Raw genomic sequence first — 20075 nt, 5'->3', positions numbered from 1 at the left:
CCCCCATCGACTTTGGCATTCTAAATGATTGTACTGCCATAGAAAGTCAACCAGATTTTAAACACAAAGGGGGAAATTGAATGGCTCTGACGAGTGAGTGGAAAAGCTAGCTAGCTAGGTAGGTAACTATGGAGAAAGATTATTTCTGCTTATTACTACACTCATTTAAGAAGATAGCATGCAAGCTGGTTAATTATTATTCAAGTGCACCTCAATGATGCATTCAATGTTTGCAGGAAAACTCCTAAACCTGTCTAGAAAAGGCAAGTTAACAGATTAATCCATTGCAAAAGTTTGGGCTGCATTTGAACAATTTCTTGTGCAGAAAAAAAAGTTGCAATTACATGATTGATGTAATGGATAATAAAATATCTGGTGTTGGCACATACAAGTGGTGAGCTAGGCCTGTTAGTGTTTCTATGTCATTATGATATATTTATTCACTTCCTTGTGCCAAGACTCTTTAAATCCTTTCATCATCAGTTTGAGCTTCATTCCTTTACACACACACACACACACACACACACACACAGAGAGAGAGAGAGAGAGAGAGAGAGAGAGAGAGAGAGAGAGAGAGAGACAGACACAAAGACAGTATGAAAGAGGATTTGTGTATTTTACAGATCAATGGGGCATAGTCCCAGGCAAATATATATATGATTGCAGCCTAAATTATTCATCTTGGCCAATTTTCAAATCAAGGAATCAGCATATCATTCCTCTTCACCAAATGGAAATATTGTTTTATTTCAAATGAGTTGCAGAGAAGAGAAAATGAAACAATTTAACTTGCCTTGATGCTCACATAGTGTGTTTACTTTAGGAGTCTGTTCTAAAAAAATGCAGCGGGTTACATGATCAGTTGAATTCATGGTATAAAACCACATGCTTTACCATACACATACATGCTGTCTTTTGAACAATTTCACAAGCTGGCCACCTGCTGAGGTTAATTTAAGGGAAAAAATATTTTTCAAAGGGAAACAAACATCCTTTAAAAACAACACTACTACACTATCAAAAACAGTTAAGTACTCCTTTGGGCAACATAACCCATATGTCCTATATTTTCTGAAACCAGTCCCTGGTTTAAAAATTGACTGCATAAACATATCTTCAGCATATATATATGTATGTTGTCATAGTTCATGTGAATTGAACAAAGAACGTGCATGAGCAATAGTGATTTGCCTAGTCACATGAAAGCACACAGAATGTAAACAAACTGACTGATTAAATTGAGTATTTCATGAATTGCCAGTAACTGATCATAGTCTCCAAACTGTCTTGCAGAGTGGGGTTTTATCCAATGGTTGTTTTGTTTTTTTAAAAAAATATTACAACCATGTACATTAACAGAACAAAGTACTAAATTCTGTGTTGACATAACCAATTTGTGAAATTACATGGAAGCTATTATTCTATGAAAGGTTCATCGGTGACATTCTCTTTATATCCCTGTGCATATATAACACTCCTGAATATTTAGCATACCATGGGATCATGCACTCCCTTCCTGATTCCTTTTTGGAGCACAGATTTTCATCAACTGTTACACGAATCACAACACTGTCATACAGGGCCAAGAGCTTAGGGAGACTGATTTTTTAAAAAATTCATCACGAATAAAGTAATCATTCACAATGTGAATTTTAAAGCCAGGTTTGAGGACACTGAAGCCTCAATTGCTCTACCATCAAATCAAATCACCACACCAGAAAGTCATGAACCTGTTATTATTGAAGGAATTATTGATGTTACTGTGTATATAGGGCACCCTTCTTTTGACGAGTGAACCCAGGAATCAACTGGGAGCAGATTACTGTCCAACCAACACAGTGGTGAATTCAAGATATTTCTTAATGACTTTTCAAGCATTCCTATGAAGAAGGGCCTCAGAGGATGATCTTTGGACCTGGGTATGCTCATAAGGAGAGAAGCAATCCTTGAGGTATTGTAGTCCAGTAGCTGGCTACCACATACCACAAAGAGTAGCAAGTAAACCTGGAAGAGTTAGCAGTGTTTCTTTTGCCTAGTTGCTTGCAGAAGACCATTCCCACCAGCATGGTTTCTTTATCAGTCAGAGGAAGTGTGCTTTCCAAATGTACAACTCCTAGACTAGCAATAGGCTTTTGTCAAAGATACGTCTCCTGCATACAGAACCTTTCCTTCTATACTTGACAAGGCACTGCAGTAATTGCCTATTTATTTTTCACTGGGAAATGGCCAAAATGTATGGGGAATGTGCCAGTTTAAACAAAATCAAATCTTCTCTAACTGCAAATTGTTTCCTCTGAGAAATTCCATACAACCCTTCCTCATTAGATTCTGAGAAGCCACACATTAGACATATATTCCGTTTAAAAGCTGAACTGTCAAATTGACTTCTCAACCTATGCAAGATTTCTGGTAATAATATACACCATTAGAAGAAGAAGGTGTGTGTTTTCTTTATTAAAAGTGGTGAGTGGGAAGGCAGCATATCACACCACCCCTACTGAGTCTGATGACAAACCTTAGTAATTGAAATGGAGAGAAAACCGCCAGTGCCGATGAAAGCAATTTGCATGAGTTTTGCTCAATGTGAGAGAAGCTAATGGACATACCATTTTAATATTCAAGCATCTTACCTTGTAAACTGTAGATTTCTCCCACGCTGTTCTGCCTAGTGATGTGATGCCAGTATGCACTACGAGGAAGCGAGATTGACTTGGGTAATGTCATAGGTTCAGTCAAACTGGTCTGGAGCTTGAAAGATGAATAAAATGTTATAAATTCTATTGCCCACTTCACATCAGTGTTACATGTTTCAAACCACTATAACCACACACAGTGTTGTGAATTAAGCATACTTTACTCACAGTTAACTACTTTTAATTGTGTACAGCAGTAATGAAGAGAATCCACTGAAACACAGGAGGAAAGTACATTGAAATATATTTCAGATGAATCCGTATGAAGCTGCTTCCAAAATTGCAAGTGAAATCCTGAGTGGAAGTAAAACACTTTGACAACTCTTTTGGTGTCACAAGAAAAGAACTCCCCGCCCCCATCAGACTTGGTCAGATTTGGGAATAGGGCTGAACAGAACTGGGAACCAGCTGCTCTGAGAGGCAGTGTTCTGTGCAGAGTTCATGGGTTTGCAAGCAGCAATCTCATTAGAAGGTAATGATTCAGAAAAACAGGATTAATTCTCATGTGGCCCCTGTACTGCGGCTATTGTATAATGATTAAAGGACAACAGGGACATGTCAGAAAGGGACACACAGTACAGCACACTCTGAACATCACAACAATGTGTTCCTTCCCTGCCTTCCCATTTCTGTCCACAGAAAATACTACATTAACGAGTATGGAATTGCTGCAAATTTAGAGATATTCTTGTTGATTTCCCTTGATGATATATTTATAATTACACAAATAATTTCCACAAACAACATACTTACTCCAGAGTGATCCTATTAGATTCCCATAAAATTACTAGTCTGGAGAAAACAATTTGTTTGTAGTCACAACTCTCTTGCATTACGATATCTGATGCAGCTCCATTCAACACTTCAGCAAAACTGTATGTTGCTTTTTTAAAAACATTTAACCCCCCCTTCCAAATTAAATTCTAACTTAATGTATTTATCAAAATGAAAACAAAACAAAACAAAAACATTTCAGTTGTAATCTGAATGAGCCTATTTCATTTGAGGCAGAATTTAAGTCAAGTCATCTCAGTCAAACCAGTTCCTGGATGAGGAATGAGGAATGAAATTGGGAAGGGGACACACTAAACTCTGAAATCATTCTGTTGACAGGCAAGCTCGTTTTTATTATTTTTTAAATAAATCTGACCTGTTTTATTTCTGCATGCTGCTTTTCATTTACTCTTTGAAACTGTGGTGTTTTAATATGTTCTACTGCATTTTTAACCCATTTTAAAAGGCATATTTGGAACTTGTTGAAGAGTGAGGTATACGCCCATAAAACAAAGAAACAACTCTGCTTACTCTGCTAGATCAGACTAAGGGTGAACCACTGCAGGTATAGGGTGGTATATAAATTCAATAAAACAACAACAGCAGCAACAACAACAACAACGATAGCAGCATAACAGTCCCACCCTGCTGCCCCTTGCAAACTGGAATGCAGTGGCACACAGCCTCTGAACTTAAGACCTTTAAGCGGAACCTCATGTCTAAAAGCCACTGGCAGATCTATCCTCCATGGGTTTTTCTAACTCTTAATTCTCTTTTAAACCTATCTCAGGCAGTGACCATTAGCACACTTTGTGGTCATTAATTCCATATGCATGCACTGGGTGAAGTATTTTATTTTGTCTTAATAACAGCCAATCAGCTTCAAGGAATGACTGACAGTTCTAACACAATGGGAGTGGAAGAAAAAGTTTTCTTGATCTACAGTACTGGGATACAGTAGCTCAGTCATAAGACTCATAATCTAAGGGTTGTGGGTTTTGAGCCCCATGTTGAGCAAAAGATTCCTGCATTACAGGGTGTGGTCCCTTCCCTTCCAGCTCTGCAATTCTATTATTCTACCTTATTGTCTTTTTCTTTCTCTGGAACTAAGAGTCCCAAACACTCCAGATATTCCTCATAGGGAAGATGCACCAGCAGCAATCACTGCCGTTTTGCTTGCCCTTTTCTTATGCTATTTTTTCAGTTTCAATAATGATCTTTTTCTGAGATGAGTCCACCTCAAATCCACCCCCAATCTGCTCAACAGCTGATCTTGTGAACCTTACTTTTAAAAGAAGGCAGCATGTGTCCTAGGAGCAGCCTGGATGCAGAGTTGAACTGGACCACTACTTTTGGTTCAAGCAACCCTGAAAAGTTTCCATTTCTTACATATGATAAAAATCCAAACATAAAATTTTGAAATATATGTCGCCTCTTCATTTTTCAATATTTTATTTTCAGCAAGAAGAAAGATATGCAAACAAGCACAATACAGTACACCATTTCTGCCAATGGAAAAAAAATGTATCTAATGATGCAGTTTTATGGGTATCAATTTGTATTTCTTTATTGCAACATGTTTTCACATAGCTTACCTCACTTGCAAGTTGTTATTAGAGCCTATATTGAGAGTACTGTAAAGTACAGGAGTACTGGGAGTGCAGCTCATGGATGCCCTTTGGGTTTCACTTCAAATGAGTAAAAAGTACCTCAACCTCCAGTGCGGCTTTTGAAGTTTTAAGAGCTGCATTTTTCTCTGGGAAAAAGGCTATTTGATCTCACACATTATCTAAATGTTATGTGAGATCAAAAGACCCTTTTCTAAGAAAGAAAAACAAAATCTTCTAAGAACCTTCAAAAGAAGCTGCGGAAGACTTTATCTTGAGAAAGAGGGAATTTTGTCTCAGAACCAAATCTGACCAGCAACAATTCCCTGCCCTATTAAATTAGGCTAGACTAGTTACACGTATTTACACAATGGGTTTTGGTTTACACACAAAAACATAACAGCATGGTACTGGACAGGAAATGTTGGAACTAATGCTTGAGTTGTTACTTTTTGATTTGGTGTAGCTATGCTGTCAGATATACTGTTGCCGTGGCATACTTCTGACAACATGAGTTGTGGAAGAATGTCATTGTAGATTAAGATCTAGACACAATATATATGGAAAAGCTTGCATATGGCCTGGAATGTGTCTGCCTAAATGCCTCAGTTGTAGAAATGGACCTGAAACAAGGCTAGAGTTCATCTGTAGAAATATTGCAATAAAAATAGTTTCTGAAAAGTAAAACAAACAAATAAACAACAAACAAACCAAAAGTGAGAATCTTGAGCTTTCCTACCTAGGCCTTGATTCATTTATTTCCAGTCCTTTGTGTCTAATGAGTGCTAGTGAAATTTACTGCAATCTTTTGCTGCTGCGGCACACAGGTGGCGCTGTGGGTTAAAGCCTCAGCGCCTAGGACTTGCCGATCGAAAGGTCGGCGGTTCGAATCCCTGCGGCGGGGTGCGCTCCCGCTGCTCGGTCCCAGCGTCTGCCAACCTAGCAGTTCGAAAGCACCTCCGGGTGCAAGTAGATAAATAGGGACCGCTTACCAGCGGGAAGGTAAACGGCGTTTCCGTGTGCGGCTCTGGCTCGCCAGAGCAGCGATGTCACGCTGGCCACGTGACCCGGAAGTGTCTCCGGACAGCGCTGGCCCCTGGCCTCTTAAGTGAGATGGGCACACAACCCCAGAGTCTGTCAAGACTGGTCCGTACGGGCAGGGGTGCCTTTACCTTTACCTTTGCTGCTGCATTTTTATAACTGCATTTTATAACATCTAGGCATATCTGCCTATTTCTTCAGCTTGCACCATTTATATGAAATGAAATGACAGATTCATGTTGCCTTAAAAAGTAGCCCAATACTGCAGTTGTGTCAGCCAATTATATTTCACCATGGCCTAATCCAAACCTGAATTCAACCTCAGGAAGATATACTTCTCCATCCCTCTTTCCCATATGGAAAGTGATTGTCATGGCTCTAAATATTATTCAAGCACAACTTTGATGACTTTGATAAATACGCCCTCTGCCCTTGTCACCTACCATCCTCTGCCTCCTAACCTTATGCACACAGACTCCAACCCTCTTAATATATAGCATTCTGAGATGGTTGTATGCTGATGTTAAGACATACTGGAAAACATGGTAGTTCTATGAAACCTTCATTAGCCAGTGATCCTTGTAGTTGTTCTCAGTCATGAAAACAAGGAAGACATTAGAGAAAGCAGGGAAGAGAGACATGTCCTCTCTCATCCTATCACTGCTGCTACCACTAGAGCAAAAATGGACAAAAAGGCAGGGCAGAATAGAAGCTTTGTGAGAAATTCTGGGCTTTTTCTGCTTCTCCCACTGCTTCCCCCCAGGGAAATCAGAGCAAATGCCAGTTAGGTTCCAATTGACATTTTGCTCCAATTTCCCTGGGGGAAAGAGTGGGTTTTCCTGGGGAAAGTGGTGTGACAAGTGGAAAACTGCTCAAATCCATGCTTTCTAGGCATGGGACAAATGGAAAAGTGGGTGAACCCTCAGGGAGTTCATGTGTGAGGTGGTATTGCATTCGAAAGATTGAGTTTGGCAGAAAGTTCATTTTTTAAAGTCTTATTCTAAGCCTGAGCAGGGGGTGTTTGGCAATCACTGATTCAAACCCTGGTTTAGACAGGAGTCATGATTAGCATCAGTGCAGATAGAACTTAGTTATTCAGAGAAGGAAACCAGAAAACCCATGCCACAGAAAAAGGGGAGATAAAAGTCACCTATGTATCTGGCTCCCATTTGCATATGACAGATTCCACTGACTTGTACCTGGCCACAGAAATAATGTTTGCACATTGGACTTTGACTGTCTTTAGTTCAATGAAGTGCACCTTCAGTATTCTCAACATAGTTTCCATGAGCTTTATGAAGGAATCCTGATTAATTGAATGGCGCTTTAAAGCATTCTGCTGTTTTTATTGTAATGGGGGGAAAGTTTTCTGTCTGGACATGTGACAGTTGGTTTAACTGTCACTGAGGGACCTTAACTGAGAGCTGAGGTGGGGTTGGAGATTGGACTCTCAGTATGTAAAAGGAGAATAGAAAATATGCTTTTTCTGATATGTGGTTGCAAGTTTAGAATATTCAGTTAGGCACTGTGGTTGGCTGAGCCTGAACTAGAGGTGCCAGAATGGAACATATAGTTGAGTGCTGGTTGGCCAGGAGTCAGTCCATGCTTGTTAGGGAGTCTATGTTGGTTGGTGCTTAGTCATCATGGTGGATAGTCACAAGAAGACGACAGCAGACAAAGAGGATCTGAAAAGAATGCAGGGTGGCTTGGTGGCCAGTTCAGGTTAAAGGGACAAAGGGAAAACCTATGTATAAGCACCAAGGGACAAGAAGTGAGAGGCAGTTTGGAATGTGAGGCTCTGATGTCTGGAAGGAGAACCAGATGAATATTCTAACAAAAACAGGCCTGCACTTCACTAGGTTAGTAAGGGTTGAAACTTCAACAAGAGTCCTTGTTGAGGCCTAATTGGAGTGGAGCAAATAAGGTCATCTGGCAAAAGAGTTTTAATAGGTTAACGAACTGCTTCTGAAAAACTGGCTTACTAAAATAAATTCTATTTAAAGTGACAGTAGCATGTTAATTAATTGTATACTTTTAAAGAAACAGTACTATATTAAAGAAACTATATAAGCTTGGGAGTGGAAGTTGGCAAAATGAGTTAGAAATACCTGCCTTCCCTTGCCATGGTTTTAATAATGGATACACCATATTATTGCCCTAAATTTTACACCTACATGGTGAAATAATTAAGTCCTTTTCAGTCCATAGATGTTAGGCTAGTATATGCTTCTTAAAAGGAACATTGCTCATTTTTTAATTCTACAATCCTTATAACAGTGTCATTGTGCCATTCTGTTTCAGAATAAAAGATGTACCTGGAACCATGGAGAGAACCACTTCACACATGTTTTCCTTCTCACAAATTATGTAGTACACATAGACAAGAGTTGGGCATTTATGGAGAACATTGCAGAAATTATCTGATAGCAGATTTTACAGGGTGGAAACAGCAGGCTTCCTTTCAAACCTAACATTACTACAATTTCTGCTATTATTCCACACAACAGGAACAAAGCCAGTTACAAAGAAGACAACTATGAGGAAAAGGAAGAGATAGAAAGAGAAGTTAAGAGCTCATGCTATCTTGTCAATGTGATTCCATCTGAATTACAAACTGCGCAATGGGACTGCCCTCTCAGCCACTCCATCTCATTGGAAACTTGCCCTTTAGCCACTTATATGGAAATGGATTCTGACAGTGTGAATGCTTGCTGGAACAAACATCTTTCATTACAAGCCAGTCATGAAGTTAACTGAGGAGATACAAACATAAAAGTTGCAGTATGGGGTGACAGTGACAAATATTCACTCCCCATATAATCTATTCTTCTCTTACAACGGACTTCTTTTTGTTTTTGTTCTATTTAAACAGGACAATCCAATGCATGTCTTTTCAACCCCATTGAGTTCAATGTGCCTGATTCCCAGAGTATAGGATTGTAGTCTAAATATCCAGGGCTTCATAATTATTTTTTTTTGGGGGGGGGAAATTGAGCATGTTCAGAGAGCATTATTGAGCATGTTCAGAGAGCATCACTGAGCATGTTCAGAGAGCATTAACTCTGGTCAGCTTCAAATCTTCAAAGAGAAGGAGAAAGGGCTTCAAGGCAGGCCTATGTTTCCTGAAAATGTAATCATCTTAGCCCAGTGCTTTCCCTAGTGGCTCCTTCAGTTTTTATCACATCAAGAGGAAGCCTTAGGTCAGAAATAGGGAACACAGAACAAGTGTGTTCCATGCAGCTTTCTACTGTAGCACAAAATACACTTTTGTGTTGCCTGCAACCCTCACTGGATCTCAGCGTCCATTTAAAATAAATTAATCTGCAGTTCATGTAATTGGGATAGGAAACCTAAAGACAAGACACTAGAACATCAGATGAGCTAACAAACCAGAGAATAGATTGCCTGCACTCTCAATTGCTTGACTCAACTGTCTTTTAAATAAATAAATAAAAATTATTCACCAAATTACACAATAAGTGACATCTGAAGATAAAGATAAGATAAATATAGGAAATAAAAAAACCCATATACTGTTGATAAATAAATACTGAGTACAATTGGGCCACAACTGTGGCCCTGGTTCAAAGGTAAAACAAATGAATTGCATTCTGCCATTATAACCCAAAATCCTAGGGGGAGGAAGGTTTATCTTTAATGTCAGATTGTTTAGAATTCCATTTACTTATAAACCACCTCCATGCTTTTCTAAACTTGCTAGCCTTTCTTTACATAGATGTAACATGTAATTTTATTCATAATACTGAGATTCCATACTTTTAAAAAGAACATTATTTCAGTCCTGGTGCATCCTAGGTTTTCCCACAATTAATGTGAATATCCTTACGAATATGAACAAGACAAGTTACTAATGTTAAGTTTGAGTTTGCCCTCCTATAAAAGATGGGTGGTAGATATGGACAAACGCTGAAGATGCAAATGCTAACTTGAACCACATGACTCACAGTAAGTTTCTAGAGTGTCCTTTCAGAGCATATTTTCCAACATTGTGGAATTCAGAAATATATTAAAGCTCAGCTGAAAGTGGGCAAGTATAGATCTTTAAAAGTGCTGGGCAAAACATTTTACTTGAAACAGAACTCTTCTGGTGAGAAGAGTTAAATATAGTGAACTTGAAATCAGTGTTTGATATATATTATTATTCTACCATGGTCCTTTTAAATCAGTGTTTCCCAACCTTGGGCCTCCAGATGGCCTACAACTCCCATCATCCCTAGCTAGCAAGACCAGTGGTCAGGGATGATAGGAATTGTAGTTCAAAAAACAGCTGGAGACCCAAGGTTGGGAAACACTGTTTTAAATAACATCCTAAAATGAAAAAGGAAAACTAAAATAAATCAAATGTATTGAGAATATTGGCTGTCCCCTAAACGGGCTCTTCCTTTGAATATCTTGTTGCCTAAAAATTAATGCACTCAGTTCAAGTTAGTGGGAAGGAAAAAGCCTGTGTGAGTCAACCATAGAAACATTGCATGTTCTCAGTTTGCTGCAAGGCTGCCTGTTGCACAAAAGAAAGTGGCCTAAGCAAAGGACAAAGTGATTTAGAATGCTATAATGGAAATTCTTCATAACTTCAAAGTTTTCCCCATAATAATATGCTCTCAAAATGTGGTTTTTTAAAAAATGAATAAAAACCAGAGTTTGTTCATGTGTATATTAACAGTCAAATATTTATGTTGCTAAACAAGGTAAGTTAAAAAAAGGGGGCGTGGGAGATATTTTGTGGCACCTAGGCAAATGTAGTCTTCTGACCACTGTACGATGACATTTATTAACCTTTACGGTGCCTTTATAATAAGCTTCATTGATTTTGCTTCCTTAAAGGCAGGCCTGATCTACCAAACAGAAGAGCATATACTGGAATTCTTGAGAGCAAATATTGTTCATGGAATAACATCACTGGTCATGGTCCAGAAAAGAGCACATCTTGTTCCTTTTAAAAAAGGTCATACCACAATCCAACTACTATTTAAACTTGGGAAGCAGCTTGCAATGTGGCATGGTTAATGTTTGGCATTAGGGTAAAGAGGATGTATAAAGGCATACACACATGGACACCACATTCAGAAAAATAACACCTTGATGGGTGTTCCATCTATCTATCAGGGCTAACTCCATGTATTAAATATAGACTCTGAGGGAATATATGGCCTAAAATAACTAATGTCATAATCCATTTTTCATTATCATGTTAATGTATCCATGGGTATTAAGTTTCTTAAAGAAGTCTGATTTTGTTTTTATTAATTTCACAATTATTCCCTTCCTAATGCAGCAAATGCCTTTTGCAATATTGGAGTGAGATCCTTACCCGTGCTTTTTGTTCCATCTCCATCATCAATCTTTCATGTTGTTCAGCTATTGCCAGCGTTGCAGAATGGACTTTCTGATAGATCATCTCGCCTTCCCTTGTCTGAAAGGTGAACAGCCCTTCTCCTGTGTCGCACATCCTAGAAAAAGTTCTAAATTAATTAATTTATTTTATAACGCCTTGATAAAATAAACATGCATAGTTGGGTTCTTCTGGTATTCATATTGCTAATGAATTATTATGGCAATGGGTGCACTGTATTATTCTGTCAGTAGATCAATGGATTTCTAATGACATAGGCAAAATTTAGTCTTGACATTAAAGCTGCTTTGAGAACCTTAAATCCATGCATTTAACTTGTGCACATTCGGCTTTACATGTGTGGCAAAAATAAAGATAAAAAATTAAAAGGAGCAGAAAAATAAAGTCTGTGGTCTTTATGTCACCCTCAAAGAGACAACACCCTGTGGTCTTTCCTTTTTGGTGGCAACCTTGCTGATGGTGCACCTGCTGCCCAAGGCAGCATTCCTATTATGTTCCTGGCCAAGGAAGATGATACAGTTAGGCAGGGGCTGATGATAACCCTACAAAGAGGACCCTACAAGGAGTCAGCAGAGTCACCGTAAAAGGCCACATAGTATGGGCAAACATATGTCAGAGTTCATCTCTTTATTTGTCTGGGTTGATGTCTGTTCTCGCTCTCCCACTAACGGTCTGATGCTGGAACTAGTTCTTTAAGGTTCAGGCATTCACCATTTTATGCCCTGGCCAACAAAACTGATGCTATCAGCTACAGACTGCTGTAAAACTGTTGAGTCAGGTGGGCAGTTCAGGATAACAGTTTCAAACATCAGAACTATCTGTCTAACTTGTGCCTGGAAGAAGGAGGTCAAGTTCCACTTCTAGCCTACCTTCCTTGCTTTTCATATTGAATTTCAGCTTCTCCCATGGGCAAAGACCAGATCATTCACCCCACTCGGTTTCAGAGTGATCAGCTTCCTATATTACCATATCTATAGAACAGGGATGGCACATGTGCCAGGTTGTTGGCCCTTGTATATATTTTAAAAAAATGCAATTGGCCCATTCACTTGAGTCAAGAAAGGAAGGAAGGAAGGAAGGAAGGAAGGAAGGAAGGAAGGAAGGAAGGAAGGGGTAGCTGCCACAGTGACTGTGAAGTGCATTTGAAGATTGCTGCCTGTAAGTGAGACTGTGTTTGGACAATCATACCTCATCTTAGTCAACCCATATATGCATGAGACATTTGCCTATGTACACTGCCTGTCCCTTCCTCTGTTCATGCTAACCATGATTAAACTGGAAAAACTCTAATTACTCATAGTTTGGGTAAGATTTATGTTGCCACAAAAACTCAGGTTAGCATAGATTTAGCAGAGGGAAGCTTTGTGGCCCCAGTCCATTTGCCTGCATATTCTCCATTGGCATGTGAAAGAATTTTCCAAGTCCCATTATGTCATCGAGCACCCAAAATAAAAAAGTTCCAGTTGGAATTTTCCCACTTACACTGTTGTGGAAATACAATTATACCAGTGCTATATGGCTACAATGATAGGAAAAAAGCCAGGAGCTATACAAGGAAAATAATTTTCAAAAAAACACACCAAAAAACCAAAAACCAAACAGCAAAGAGCACTGAGGCTGTGCTGGTAGGGTGAGATAGTCAATAAAGAAAAGGTTAAAGCACATAAAAGTTCACAATAAAAGCTTGCAAAGGTTAACAAGTAAAGATGAGAGTGAAGCCAACCAAAGTTGAGCAGGAAATGCAATTAATCAAAGCAGCATATCTTGACAGCAGACAAGCCCTATAGGTGAAAAAAAGGTCATAGAAAAAGTAGAGAAGACCTGTAAATCAGTGATGACACAGAACAAAGATTAACAACAGGAACAACATGGAGTAAGTAAAGGGCAATGAAGAGAACACACAGATCTAAGTAGTTCAGTGCGTGGTCTGCTCTAAAAGGTGTGATATAGTCATTCTCAGCTGTCTCCAATCCATTAAACTCAAGAAGTACTTGACAAGGTCCAAAAGTTCTACTGCTTCACAGAAGGGTTCTGTCCATGTGATAGACATTTGAAATTTCCAAGAAAGATTAAAAACATGTATCTTGGATTCAGGAGTCAACTCACTAGTAAATATTGGTCCTGCTTTTGTGACTCGATGTGTTGCTCATAATCATTAGTTTGTGGACTTCAGTATATGAATTCCTCTTGCTTTGAAGTGCATCGGGCTGAAGTTGACAGAGGCAATATTTAAAGAGGTGGGAGGACCATTGGAAGCTGGTTTCACAGCTATTCTATTTGTTCAAAACTATGATTCTTAGGGTTTATGGAACTAACGATATAAACTCCTTTTTAGGTGATGAAGAGTCAGGAAAAACTCAGAAAAGTTCAACTGTACTTGTCTGGAGCAACCCTTCCTAATCTTGAATACTCCTGGTTATATATGTTGTGGGCTGATCAGTTCTGTTACTCAATAGGAAGGTTCTTCTGTCTTGCTTACTTTCTGTTGCTAGTGTTCCAGAAAAATATAATGTTGTTCTCAGGGATAAAATCCAATTTCTACAGTCTTTCTTTGTAAGTTCATAGTAACAGTAGACCAACCCCCCACTCCAAACACAAGCATGGCTTGGGTGTTTTTCACAAAGCTGGGCAGTGACATGTTCAAAGCTGGGCAGTGAGGAATGTTCAAAGGGGCACTTCACAACAACAACCTGCTGGTACAAATGGATCAGCTGGTGCACTCTACAGGATATTAAAGCAATGTGGAAAAAGAGTTTTCCTTTTCACCGGGGTAAGGCATTCCATGCCTGGTAGTTTCATCTTCACATCACTCCTCCTCTATCCATGCAAAACAGAAATTTTAAAATATACTTATTATTTAAACTAACATTTTATGGCCCCATGTTTTAATAATGGTTTTATCTACTGTTGTTATTTTAATAGTTATGGGCTTATTCTATAGATTTATTTTGAAGGGTTAGCTACAAAACCTAAAGTTATACTAAGAAAGTTTTCATGAGACAGATGTTAGCCAATTTGAACTGACATTTCCCAATCTGGTTTTTAGAGGGCAGATGCTAACCTTTAAACCCCCCTTTGGATAAGCTAAAAACTATGCCAACTTGGCAGGTTTCTTGAATCCCTCTCAGAAATATCAACTGAAGATGGAAAAGAAACCAACTACAGTAAGGAGAGGATGTGAAGTATGTAATACAATATTAAGATGCGGACATAGGAGCTAATCTTTGTATGGGTATATTTGTTTGCATGATGGATACATGTCATACTTCTGGCTAATATCGCTCTATATTTTGCACTTACTTCTTCTAAAACAGCATTTCATATACCAAATAATGCCCCCTGCCCTCCCATAACCTGGCCAGCTCAGAAATGGCACTTGCATACTACTGATCTGTCAGGCAGCACAGTGTGAACTTCAAAACTCAATGGCCAGCTGGTCCTCAGCCTTCACAGTTCTATCTGGAAAAGAGCCACAAGAGATTTCCCTCCCCTCAGCACTGTAATTACTGAGGAGATCACTAGACAACCATCTTAGAAGTGCCTTCAAATTCACTGGTGCTCTGCTTGGGCTACACAACACTACACTACAGGCTTGGTCAGGAAAGAAGTTCAGCTTAGGTCAAAACAGATCAGAGTCATGTGTCACTTCTGTGCTGACCAGCTTCCCTTCAGTCTTTCTAGCACTGTGGAGAGAGACATCCCAGGAAGCCTCTGAATTATTTCAAAGGTCTCAGAGGTTATGGAAATGTTGCTCTCAGCTCAGATGTGGTGCACAACTCTGCAGTGAGTGATGTGCTATTTGTACTATTCCCCCAATAGGAATAGTATTGACTGTGGTGGTAGATACAGCATGCTTATGAACAAATTAAGTATTCAGAGAGCCCACCAACTTCAAACATGAAGTTTACCTTAAAAACGTAACACCTTTGCAATAAAACATGAACATAGACTGAGGAGTGCTTCCCCCCCAACCATCAGGTATTCATTAAGAAACCGTATTAAACTTATCTATATTACATGCTGCACTGAATAATAATATAAACACACAAACAAAAGCAGGCTGGTGAAGCTAATTATCTATACAGTTTTAATGATGCACCCACCTTTTCCAGAGATGGAAGCAGTGGAGCAAACTAACATGTTGTCAGATAATTAATCCTCGAGAATTATAAAACCCAGTGCAATGGAATGAATTATACATATTATTTAGCACACCTTGCCTGGCTTTAGTGCTTCTGCTTAACAAAGGCAAAATAACAGTACACACGCACAAATTCAGGAGTCATAATGGCATATTCCAAAATCTGAGCTTCTTTCCTATGCTAGAGCAATCATTTATTAAGCTTATATTAGTCTTAAAATATTGTATTATTTGGACAAGAAAAAAATGTTATCCTTGTTACATTCTTATCCTTCTCACCACAAATATGACAATTACATTCCTTCAAAAATGAAGAGAATGTCATGATACGAAATAAAATACTTATCTACCTCCAATGTTACAACTTCAAATAGGAAATAAAACCATCCTAGGATGGTTAAGAACCATAGCAATGTTTTTATTATGTTTTTAGATTTGCCATAAGCTGCCCAGAGTGGCTGGGGAAACCCAGCCAGATGGGTAGGGTATTATTAAAATTATTATTCATAAATATGATAACACCAGGCAAACAGTTCCATGTCTACCACACTGAGGGTACCTCAAAAGTTCAACATGTAAGGAAGCAAGAAACAGGGATTTCACCTACTCCAGATATCAATCCAGAACAAGTGATGAGTTTTGCTTCTTGGGTGAATTTATTTTATTTCATTTCATAAAATTTATACACTGCTTGATTGTAAAAAAAACAAACCAACCCTCAAAGCAGTTTACAAAAAAGATAAAACAATATAATTATCAAGAAAAAAATATAATACAAAAAGTTAAAATACCAAACAGGTTAAAATTCAGATCAACTTTCTAAGCATCACCTTTCTAAGCATCTAGGCAGGCTTGTTTAAACAATAATGTCTTTAGCAGGCACTGAAAAGATTAGAGTGAAGGCGCCTGCTTGATATCATTCGGCAGGGACTTCCAAAGGGCTGCCACACTAAAGGATCAGGTTCTTACAAATGCAGAACATGTATTATGTGGCACCTGTAGCAGTGCCAATTCCACTGATCAAAGTGGTTGAGTGGGAACATGCGAGGTAAGGTGATTTCATAGGTAAAATAGTCCCAAGTTGTTAAGATATGAATAGCAACACACTGAACTTGAATTTATGCACAAAACAAAGCTCATATGACTCCATTTCCACACAGAAAGGGAAATGACAGTGAACATTAGTTTTATAATGGCCTCAGACCCATACAGCAAATTTGAGAGGGTCTAGACTGACACCTGTTGTCTTTGTCCATGGAGTTTTCTTGGCAGGAATACTGGAATGGCTTGCCGGTTCCTCCTCCAGGTGGATCATGTTTGGTCAAAACTCTCCACTATGACCTGTTCATCTTGGGTGCCCTGCTCAGCATAGTTCATAGCTTATCTGAGTTCTTCAAGCAGGACCAAAAAGAAGGCAGATCGCCGAAGAATTGATGCTTTTGAATTATGGTGCTGGAGGAGACTCTTGAGAGTCCCATGGACTGCAAGAAGAACAAACCGATCCATTCTTAAGGAAATCAGCCCTGAGTGCTCACTGGAAGGACAGATCGTGAAGCTGAGGCTCCAATACTTTGGCCACCTCATGAGAAGAGAAAACTCCCTGGAAAAGACCCTGATGTTGGGAAAGATGGAAGGCACAAGGAGAAGGGGACGACAGAGGACGAGATGGTTGGATAGTGTCTTCGAAGCTACAAACATGAGTCTGACCAGACTGCGGGAGGCAGTGGAAGACAGAAGTGCCTGGCGTGCTCTGGTCCATGGGGTCACGAAGAGTCGGACACGACTAAACGACCAAACAACAACAGACTGACACCACCCATTCATGCCAGACAGTGAATCCACAAAGCCAAAGTATCACATTTTTCCTGAGCTTTGGCATGTTCCTGTATCCTTTGGTAGTTATTTGGTCCTACCGACTGGCTTGTCCTTTCATCCTCACTCTCCTGCCCAGGCATAATTACTTGGCTTCAGCTCAATTATCACAAGTTGCAATCTGTTTGTGACCTGGTTGTAACTTGTGGCCCTACAGACCAGAGCATGGCTATATGCTAGGGCAGAATTTAGCTTAACTTGAACGCTAAATTTTCTCTGTAGGATTGTAGGAGGAAATGTGGTAAATATGATAACACAGCAAGTTTAAAAGTGAACATACTGCATTAAATGTTTATGGTACTGAAATGACATCTTTAGTTCTTGGTCCACCTTGGGGAAAAAGTTGTGATTATCTTTTCCCATTACTTATATTTTTCATCTGTTCCAGTTTCTTTTTTGCTGGATTATATATGTTGTACTCCTTTCCACTCCTTTTTCTTTACAAGGCAAAAGAAACCAATTTATCTATTTTTATTTATTTTTTACATTTCTAACCTTCATCAGAACATGATAACAGAGAGGAGTACAACCACTTATCTAGATATGTCATTAGTCTTCTGCGGATGTGCTGCCTAGGGTAAATGGAAATAGCAATCGTTTAAAAACTTCCCTATATATTATGCCAACTGTGCTATCAGATATCAGCAGCTGCCTGACTTTCAAGAGTGGCAATCTCAAGATACTGACTGCACACAGCAGAAGATGGATGCCCACAGAGAGTCAATCCTTTTATGTCATGCATAAACTTATCATTCAACCTGCCCTGCCTTTAGCCATGGCTCTAATTCCCAAAGCAGCTGATCACAGCAGGGCCCTAACAGTCTCAAGACCCTGGTTTTGCAGTCTAGGCCTTTAAGTCCCTGAGGGCCAGTTAAGGATGTCAGCCAGCACTGTCTGCTCATTCCTCTAGTTTTCCCACCTAGCAGATGCCAACCATATGGGGTATTCTGCAGGAGACAGAGGGAGGGAAATACTAGGACTTGTTAACTGAAGAACTATGCACAAATTATCCCACATGGATACACATATAACATTACACATTTACCACCACCTGAAAGCAGTATCGCTACCTCCAAACCAAGCTCTGAACCACTGAAATGAAATAATATCAAGCTTGCCTATCATGAAATGGAACAGAAAATGTTTGGTCATGCTTGTCATCAAAACAAGGTGCGTCAACATCATGACTGCAAATGTTGAACCAAAGCTCCATATTCAAGAGTTTACCTGACAAACATTCATAGCAATAATTGATACAGTGCTGTTAAATAAGACTTTGAAATTTTACTGCTTGCCATTTACTGTTGCTTAAAAACCATACAGTTAAATTATTGCAACTCCTGGTTCCAAAGCTTGATCCTCCCTGCATTTCTCTCTACAGTATTCCAATTTATTTTACATTGCAAGTGAAGAGTATGAGCAAACATTGTTTTCTATACTAAGGTGATTCAAGGAAATAACCTAAGCCAATATGGCAACAAATCACAATAAACAATCTCAATCGGATCTTGGAAACATTTGTTTTTAATATAGCAAAGAGACCTTGAATGTAAAGCAAATGACACTCAACAAACCTCAAAATAAAGATTTTATTTTGGTCTTTCTCTCCAAAGCCTAATGCTGAGCAAGACAGGCTCATTATTTCAATCCTCATTTATCCTGGATGTCAACAACCAACAGTTTCACAAAACCTACTACATTTATGTACATATAAGGAGGTCCCTTCTGAAGACTAAAAAAGTCCCCATGCTCACATATGTCTCCTCTGCCTCTTTTCACACATTGATTCTGGAGCTTAAGAAGGATTGTGTATTACTCCTGAATGTTATCCCTAGAGCTAATGTCACATTTTGCTTAAATGGTAAAACAGAAGGGTTACTCTAATCTTTGCTTATCTGTCTGCACTACTTAAAACTATTACTTTATACAATTTACCATAGTTGGCAATCCACAGCAAGAAACTTACAATAGCCACACACACACACACACACACACACACACACACACACAGACACCATAATCAGGGCCAAGCTAAATCTGACACTAGAGTTTTCATAATTTGGGAGATTCCTTTTATCAGCACCATGGACAGCTATAAGACTGAAAGCTCATCACCAGCTTCTGGTTACATACTCTGCATGGACGTACACAAATGCCCACAGTTTATGTGGCAATGCCACTTGAAGCTGCTGCTAGTTTATAGAATGACAGAATTGTAGAGTTGGAAGTTACAATGCAGGAATCTCAAAAAGTCATCTCCATTCCTTTTTATAGGTTTGTTTTGAGCATGACACATATTAGATATTGCTAGAGATGGGTGATAAAGTCAATTCTTATTTATTTATTACTTCTATATGCCACCTTTTACTCAACGGAGCTCAACGTTGAGTACATGGTTCTCTTTGCCCCAATTAATCCTCAGCATAGCCTCGTGAGGTAGGTTAGGCTGAGGGAGAGTGACTGCCCCAAGGTCACCAACGAGTTCTGTTGACACCAGGAATGTTTGAAACAGCTGCTACCATGTGATAAATTCCATAACAAAGCAATACATTCCTGAACAAGCAATTCCTGAG

At 39.1% G+C, this 20075-nt stretch overlaps 1 protein-coding gene across 1 annotated transcript in view; it reads right to left on the bottom strand.

The window, feature by feature from the left end:
* Positions 1-20075, bottom strand: part of DOK6 (docking protein 6) — a 170607-nt gene that overhangs the window by 27502 nt on the left and 123030 nt on the right. Inside the window, exons 6-7 of the mRNA XM_081919351.1 lie at positions 11448-11586; positions 2631-2748 (exon numbers count right to left, since the gene is read on the bottom strand). Of these exons, the coding sequence (XP_081775477.1) occupies positions 2631-2748; positions 11448-11586 (257 nt within the window). The remainder of the gene's footprint in view (positions 1-2630; positions 2749-11447; positions 11587-20075) is intronic.

The sequence above is a fragment of the Podarcis melisellensis genome (genome assembly GCF_964234715.1).
Source record: "Podarcis melisellensis genome assembly, chromosome: 7".
NCBI classification, from domain to species: Eukaryota; Metazoa; Chordata; class Lepidosauria; order Squamata; family Lacertidae; genus Podarcis; species Podarcis melisellensis.
Note: the sequence above shows the minus strand (reverse complement) of the source record. Positions and strands in the feature narration are given on the sequence as shown.